This window comes from Ptychodera flava, chromosome 21, assembly GCF_041260155.1.
Source record: "Ptychodera flava strain L36383 chromosome 21, AS_Pfla_20210202, whole genome shotgun sequence".
Lineage (NCBI taxonomy): Eukaryota > Metazoa > Hemichordata > Enteropneusta > Ptychoderidae > Ptychodera > Ptychodera flava.
Window position 1 is genome coordinate 16,882,587 of NC_091948.1, and position 9,054 is coordinate 16,891,640.

General features: G+C 34.6%; 1 protein-coding gene across 1 annotated transcript; it reads left to right on the top strand.

Annotated features, from left to right (window-relative positions):
• Positions 1-939: 939 nt before the first annotated feature.
• LOC139120985 (uncharacterized) lies at positions 940-8,094 on the top strand. Its single transcript, XM_070685568.1, has 3 exons — positions 940-1,278; positions 6,389-6,507; positions 6,736-8,094. Exons 1-3 carry the CDS (start codon positions 1,029-1,031, stop codon positions 6,928-6,930), a joined length of 564 nt encoding a protein of 187 aa, XP_070541669.1. The 5' UTR covers positions 940-1,028; the 3' UTR covers positions 6,931-8,094.
• Positions 8,095-9,054: the final 960 nt, after the last annotated feature.

Here is a 9,054-nt window from a genome sequence, read left to right on the forward strand (position 1 = left end):
AAACTTTCTAAAGGACATATTTGTACGAACACACAATGCACTTCATTGGGGGTTTATATCATGGTAATTTATACAAATATGACCCAATTATGTAAATTTATTTACGAGATCTATGATTTAGTCAGAGTACGATTTTATGCAGTTGATTATTACACTAAAACACACAAACACAAACTTTGTATCCTTCATATTATATATAATATCATAGTCTACGGCATATTTCTCACAAGGCTTTAAAACTTTCTTCCAAACCTTTTGACAGGTGGACAGGTGGCGCAAGCAGATACATGTTATCAGCATGTGACAAATTATTTGCTACATCACCTTACAATCATTATCTGATTATCACAGTCAGACAAAATCCTATGTAAATCGAATATGAATATTTAAAGGAGCAATGACACAATTCCTCATTTACCAAACTCCTTTTTTAACTTTACAAAGGACAGAAGTTTAATTTCTCTGACGAATAAAGATTTTTAAAGAGGAATAGCTGGGCTGAGAGACAAAATAAAATTAAAAGTTTCTTTCAGCATTATTTTTCAAGAGAGCCACATGATTTACTATGTCAACTTTATATGTGAAGGCTATGTCGTCATAATGTGATGAATAGGCGCAATAGATAGAATAGTTTCCAAAAAGAATTGATTTCATTGTACAATTGAGCTAGCCAGTTGACTTGGGAAATGTAGGTGTTACCTGACTGATCATTATACATGTGAATTTGACGCTATTAATTGCCGTTTGTCGTCATTTCATCGAAAGCTCACTCGTAAGGAGATGGAAATCTCATATTTACTTCAGTTCCAATTGAGATATCAACTTGGGAGCCAGATAAGGACGGAAATTGTAAAATGTTAATTCATCCCATCCATCAAATACGTACCCTATTGTTGTGCGCATTTGCATAAATTTCCGAATATACACACTTATAAACAAGCCATGCAGTAACCCAGCAGCGCATAAGTGTGGTTGTAACTCAGCGGGGAACGATTGCCTTGATTGTGTACTGCCCCTACAACAGCAATATGAACTTGATGCACTTTGGGTGCATTGCTCTTCTTGTTACCATAACCATGACCGTGTATGGATGTTATGGTCGAACACATCAAAAATCTTGGAAAACGGTCATGCAGAAACGAATTCTCCAAACGCTCAAAGAGAAAAGAGACAGAGCATATATTAAGCTGCTCAACAGGAACGGCCTTTACGTAATTATTTGGCCCAACAATGCAGGGGAGCTCATCGGTACGACCACGGATGAGGACCACTCTCACGGTGAGTTTTATGTTGAAACGACTATTTTCTTTGACTTTTTAGCCTTGACAACTTGAATACGTGCACAGTGAAAAGTACATCGTACAGTCATCCGGGGCATCGTACTTCTTAGTTTATCACAATTCGCCATTTAGACGTTTGCACGTTTAGAAATTTACTTGCAATGGCTGTAAGTTTACTCAAAATTGAAACAATTATCGTTCTGTTCCATCTTGGTTAAGAATGCTAGCTGCGATGAAACACTCTTTACAGTTAGGACTCACACACATGATGCTTCCATTGTGGTTTACTTGTAACGGTACTTTTTGCGTTGAGCATACGCTTTGTATATGACTGTATATAGTTGATACATGATCTGTATATGGCCTGATTTTAAGAAGTATTTTAATAAAGCATGTCATTACTGGACAATCTGAAAATAACTGCTAAAAAGAAATGTGATTGTCGGTAGTTTCAGGTAACTTGTAAAGCGTTAAAGTCTTGCATTTCACACGTCAATGATATTGTCTTCCGTCGTTATATCATTACGCTGAAATCAGCACTACATTAGGCCAAAAACTGAGTTTGCCGTAACATGCTCTTCAGAAATAGGATAGCTAAGTAGGAAAAAAATATTTGAAATTGTTTGATCTTCTTGAACAGGCGAAAGAAAAATCTCAAATGTTCCAATTGATATACATTCTTGTTCTTATATTGATGCGAATCCGTATTTTAAGAAGATACTCCTCGGACCTTCACATATTTTATTTGAAGGGCAAAAAATCACTGTCAGACACAGTATGGCATCTCTACTAGTACAGTAAAGATTAAAGGGACATAAGCTGTAACTTGTGGCAAGTTTTTCAGTATTCTGCTTCTGTATATTAACTACCGTGTCTGACCCTAATCCGTTTGTCATGCTGAAATTTTAAGTATTCTTTTGTCAACACAGCTTGTATGTGTGAAGTGATGATTGTTTATTGTTTACAAATGAATTCTAGTCCGGACTTGAATATAATTTTCAACAATAACAATGGAGATTATACTCATATAGGTTGTGTTGATATACTATATACTTGATATTAAATTACAGTGTAGGAATTCAATGCAGAAAGTGTAGGGGAAACCACAAAACAAAAGTTCTGAAAAACAGCCGAAAGATACAGCTCATGAAGCTTTAAGTTTGGGCAAACACCAGTTTATGCGTAGTAGATCATACACAGTTTTCTGTATTCGAGGCACTGACAAATTCTCCTTGCACAAGTCTGAGCTGAGTATGTCAAAGCCGTGCTGTTTGTAATTAATCAGAGTAAAATATTGTGCAACCAGCAGAAGGGAATGCATTTTGAATCGACTTTCGTTTTTAGGATCACTTGATTTTTTTCCCTAATATACCATACTGCATTACAGATGATATGGCAACAAATAAAAGAAACAAATAGATAATAATATCCACATATCTTAGTTAGGAAAAAGATATGGCAATTGATATGGTGTTTTTTAAGTATATGGTACGTTAATTACAATATCAATATTACAAAAACAAGTGATATGTTACATTCTTATCTGTTTTATGTTATATGTAAGTTCTTAAGTTGATACATTGGGATGCATAGTTACTTATCAAAGTTCGTAAGTAAGTACATTGATATAGATAGATCTAAAAGTTCGTGTGGCAAGTATGTACATAAGTCAATACGGGTTGTGTTTGATTAGATCTGAAAGTTTGTAAGCCATTAAATACATAACTTGATGCAGGGGGTGCATAGTTAGATATAAAAGTTCGTAGGTAAGTATGTATGTATGTAAGTATACTTAAATAACAAAAATTGTAAGTAAGTATGTAAGTAGGAGTTGCCAACACCTACAGGTGTACGTATCGTCTAGGCAGTAATATCGGTCAATATCAAAGAAATCAACTCTGCGAAAGTTGAAACATTGTCTGGAAGGAGGTGCCAGGTAGTCAAAACAACAACACACATCAAATCCGTGACAAATCGCTATTAACAGCAACGAGATTTCAATGAAGGAATTTGAAAATATCCTTTTTCTATTTTTATTGTATGCTAAAATATATTTAATATTGAATATATTCATATTTCTATTTCCTATTTTCAATATAAGCGTATGATTTCAAAATAATCATAATAGTACTTCTGGTTACCAGATTGCGACCAGACACGATGTCTTATTCATTCATCAGCTCGACGTTAATTGAAAATGGAAGAGGAAATACAGTCTATTTCCTACTTTCAGTTTGGTGTAATCATGCGCAGTGGCATGCTAGATGCGTCGCAAACGCAGACATCAAAGACGGTGCGTCACACGGTAATTGTTACACTTTAAGTTACATTCATTGACTCATCAGCCCTCAAATCCACACACATCACGCTCAGAACGGAGCGTTTGCTAGCGTTATTCAACTTTCGCAGAGCTGATTTCTTGTTATCAAATGATATTACCGCTAGACGATAGTTACACCTGACAGTGTTGGTAACTACTCAATGTGGACAGCATGCCAGGCTCCCATAATGCCAATGGTCCAACGCACACCACTGTATTAGTTAGCGTATGACCTAGATGTGCATACTTTCGAGTTATTTCCAATTCTTAATCACAAAATGAAAAATCTGTTTTTGTTTTTATATTGAGACTTTTTAAATATCATAATATTGCTTTGTTTAAGTTAACATCTAGCCCGAATTTTCAAAATGGTTTATGAAATACTATGTCGTAAACCTGAGGCAGTTTCTGATAAAATCACCAAATTGTCTGTGTATAGAAGTGAACAAGGATTGACGTCAAATTATTTACTTTTAAAAGGATACTTTCTATTTCACTGAAGCAATTTCCAAAGCCAATAAAGTAAATTCAAATAAAATTGAGCTTAAATCATCACACTGCCTAATTCCTCGCTCAACTGGAAATAAATGTGTTGAAGTGATTCTTTCCACTCTCACAAGCTCTGGAATACTGATTTGTTGAGGGAAGTTTCCTCGATTCCCAATTTTACTCATTCTATAAACAAAACCTGATGCCATACAGTATCAAACGCTTGATGGATATCAGCAAAAAATATTCTAATATCATTTCTTTAGAACCAAATAAGCGGTCTTGGTCGAATATTTTAGCATGAAACCTATTTCTTCCATTTTCATGACGTTTTGAAAAGACATTTTAAGAGCCTTTGCTGTGTAATACAAGTAAACATTTGCCGAGGCTCGTTCTCCTCACACCGGTGTAGAACTATTGATATCAATGTACTTGGCTCGAATAGGCAGATTAGAAGTGCATATGTGTACAACAAGAGAGGTATTTGAATTTCCTCCAAAATTAGTCGTTTCAATACACAGGAGAATCAAAGAGGCATACATACACTCACATAAACATGTACGGTATGCTCCATATGGCTTAATTATAAGAGTATAATCTTTTTGGAAAGAGGAAGAGGTAGTGTGTTTCAAATACAAGAAAACTCAGTCAAATTGCACAGAATAACCAAATGACACGAACGCAAACGAAGGTTTGTGAACATTTGGTAAACATGAAAGTCTATGGTTTGAAGCGGTTCTGGTAAGGTCATATACAAATTTCAAGTTTCTAATTTGGAAGAGGGTAGGGTCATGTTTTTTACAAAGTGTAAAAGGGGAAGGTCACAATTTACTTCGTGGACCACTCCTGATTTCACCCAAAAATTGGCAATTTCGAGTTTGAGAAACACTTTCAAACCTCTATATGCTTTAGTTTTATATGGAAATCTCCAAAGTGAAAGTCAGGGGAGAAAAAGTCTCAAATATTCTGTGTCATAGCAGTTAAGGACAGAATTTACTTATTTGAACCAACAAACATCTTCGGTAAAATTCAAAAAGGTTTTCAGTTTTACACCTTTCAACAATGGCCGATGATATAACTCAGTGGATTGCAGAAATTTCAAAAGATCGCTGATCAAAAGAGTTCTTCAAGCATTCAGACATTTTAAGTGGTCCCCTGCCCTTGCAAATTTTAAACGCTACTTCCAATACTAATTTAAAATTGTTGTGTGGTGCCCTCCGCCATCTATCTATCTATCTATCTATCTATCTATCTATCTATCTATCTATCTATCTATCTATCTATCTATCTATCTATCTATCTATCTATCTATCTATGTTTCTGTATACTTTGAGGTATATATAAATATATATACATATATGTATTAATGAGATATTAATGAAATATCATCCCTATATATATATTTGTATATATTATATATTATATAATGTGATACATTTATATTAATGAGATGTTACTGTGGTTTGCTTTGAAGCATCAGCATTAGACGAACTAGACATATTGTCTAAATCAAGTTGTTGCCAGCACTGTCGGGTGCAATGGCAGCTAAGCAGTAGCATGAGTCGATCAAAAAAAATCAACTCTGCAAAAGTTGAAACGTTGTCTAGTATGAGGTCAGACGTAGTCCAAACAACACCACCACATATGTCCAAGCACTGTCGAAGTCTTATCACTTGCTTTCAGGTGTAGTTGTTTAGACTACATCTGACCTGCTGCAAGACAATGTTTCAACTGTGGCAGCTAGAGTTGATTTCTCTTTGGTCGACTGGAATTACTGCTCAGCTGATAACACCTGACAGTGTTGGCAACACCTAAATTTACGGTACTTCGCGTAATGCCAATGATTCAAAGGAAACCACTGTAATGTTATCTCTCTCTGTCTCTGTCTGATTGTCTGTTTGTCCCTCTCTTTCTCTTTCTTACTCTCTATTATATATATATATATATATATATATATATATATATATATATATATATATATATATATAAATTACTTCAAGTACAAAGTAATTAAATCTAGTACTTAAGTTTCATGCATCCTGCAATCCTCAGAAAGAAGAGAAAGGATTACTAGCTTGACACTCTTGACCGCATCTTATTTATTTTTTTATTTATAACGCTCTGCCTAGCATCGAGCACTGTAATTTCCCACGAGGACATCTGTATACTTCGATGTATATATATATATAATATATATATATATATATATATATATATATATATATATATATATATATATATATATATATATACATTTATTTATTTATTTATTTATCATTTATTTCTCCTTTTGTTTCAGTGACTTTGGTACAGAACACACACAGTCCAACGATATTCTCCTACACGGATAAATCCGAGAGCAAAGTCCTATGTTTGAATTTTAATCACGCCAATGACACCTATGTACCGGACGTCCAGGTACGATTTCTCGGTTGTTTTGCTAAAGGAGGACTTTAAAGGACACGATTTACCATACATAGGTCTCTCCTGACAGTTGAAAACGACAAGCAGACACGCTTGAATATTTGACTACAAGATTTACGTATTCCTCAAAGTGAAAGGTGAAAGATAAGTATTCGAATTTCTCTCCAGAATACAAAAATTAAAAAGCTAACTCTATAGTTTTGACTTTCTCATTTATTACAGAACAAAGAGTCGGTGCCAAACCGTTGCTGTACATTCAACCTCCTTAGGCCGAGGGGTCAGAATTTTTATAGAATGAAATCCATGTGTCCAGACAATGAACAAAAGTTCTTAGCAGTCGACCCATATACTGGGGATGTTACCATCGCGGAAGCTGGATCAGAAGGAGTAGAATTCATCATGATTTATGACAAATGACAACGTTTTTTCTCCTTTTTTACCGAACAGTTATCATAACAACAGAATTGTTTTAAAGAGACGTCCTTTTTATTTACATCAATTTTTGCACCATTCCTATCACAGATCAGCAGGACAGGGGTTTCAGGATTGCAAATTCCATTTCCGTGACCCTTGTAGACCTAACATTTTATTTTTGTTTGTATGAATGCAAGTCAAGTTCTCAAGTTCGCTTCCTTCAATACTGACGTTTACCGTCACTATCTGTAGGTCAAATTTGTACGACTGTACCACGTTGTAAGGCTATGCGAGGGTCGTCGTATGAATAGCTTATCTGTTTTTAGAAAAGCGACTTTTATCATCAAAGCTCAAAAGTTGTCCGACTCTGCTCGTCCTGTACATCTGTGTAACGCGAAACATAACAATTTGTTGTACATATATAGACTTCAAGACTTGAGATGATAAGCTTATGTGACTAGTTATCAACATAATTGTAATGATCTCAACTTGTATCAAAAGAAAATTTAGCAAACGCCTTTCCTGTTTTGTGATAAAAAAGTGCAGTTAGAGAAGACTATTCATAAAAAATATCAATATCTTCAGAAATTCTTTGTGCACATTATATTTTGAAAAGAATTTTTTTCGATTTTGGACACAGAAAGGTACATAATGTACGCTGTGTTATCTTTGAAATCTCCAATCCAGTAAGTCTTTCAAAATATTAATGATACCATATATTATTGCCGTATTTCAGTATTTTCAAAACTTTTTATACAGTCCATAAATTTAAAAGTTTTGTAGAATATAGATGTTAGTTTTTTGAATATAACATTCAATTATATCGAAACAGGACTTAATGGTCAAGCTGTTCACAAGATCTACTCAGTTAATATCTAGGAAAATCAGTAAATTAGAACTTTAGACTAATGCTTCTGTGATATCATTCAAAAGCGAGATAGAATATTATTTGATGCATGGGCATTTTACACCCCAATGTTCTTTCAAAAATTAAAATCAAAAGAAACTATTATATTTAGCACTACTGCAATTCTATAGGCCTATGTGTCTTCAATTCCTGAACTGTCGCAACCGTCGTTCCGGAGCATTCTATAGAGTTATAATATATTCATATTATTTTTCCTTTGATTATATTACAAATAAAGGAATGAATAAAATTAAAACTCCATTAAAGGCGTTTTCCGATTAAATGCATTCTCATGAAGAAATTGTAGGGAAAGAAGAACTTGTCAACAGAAATTATGGAATGACTGTGGAGCTGTTTTCACGTTCATGTCCAAGTACACACTAGAACTAGAGGGCTAGTGTGCTGCGTCTCGGCAGCTTCTCGTATTGGTTGGGCGAGTAATTGTATAAAATTATTTCCAAACAGCCAATCAGGTAGAAGATAGACTTTAGTTTCAGACTCCTTAAGTTGCTGTAAATAATGACAACCTACCCCGCACGTACAGATCACCATCCGAGCCGCGACACATTACTAGACACATTTCCAATTCCCTATTACAGTGTCGCCATGAAATTTACAAGGGCGCCTGACGACTCAAACTCTGTCATAAACTCTTGGACAGTACATTTCTTTGCATGATGCCGTTTTGTCGCATAACTTCACCCGGCCCCGCCGCGATGGGCAGACAGTGTTACAGAAGAATGCACGATATACGATTTGTAAATATCAAATCATCTTTCATAAAGACTCATTGATATTTTAATTTGCTATCGATAAAGACAAACTAAGCTTAACACTCACTGCATTGGAAAATAAAATTTTACAGCTTTTTCCGCATCATATGATTTTTAACAATCTGTATCATTTCACTTGAAAATATCGACCAATTCCAGTGCAGCGATCTGGTTTTAGTGTAATTCTTTTTAAAGTAGATCGCTCCTCGGATACAGATCTCCGAGCTTTCAAACTTTGTCAATTCTTTTCTGATATACCACTTGTGGGGATTCATTTTAAAGCTCTTGGTGAAAGAAAACTTTTCATTGTCTTAATTTTTCGAAAATTGAGTTTTCTCCATAGAGTTAACACAGGGATGGCGGCTATTTTAAATTTCAAATATCTGTAAATCTTTGGTAATTTGGTTCTCTTATACCAAAATTTGCATTGATTCTTGATTTCGGAAG

Coding starts and splice junctions, on each gene's coding strand:
- LOC139120985 (XM_070685568.1), top strand. CDS start 1,029: ATGAACTTGATGCACTTTGGGTGCATTGCTCTTCTTGTTACCATAACC. Junction 1,279..6,388: donor GGATGAGGACCACTCTCACG/GTGAGTTTTATG, acceptor CTTTTGTTTCAG/TGACTTTGGTACAGAACACA. Junction 6,508..6,735: donor CCTATGTACCGGACGTCCAG/GTACGATTTCTC, acceptor CATTTATTACAG/AACAAAGAGTCGGTGCCAAA.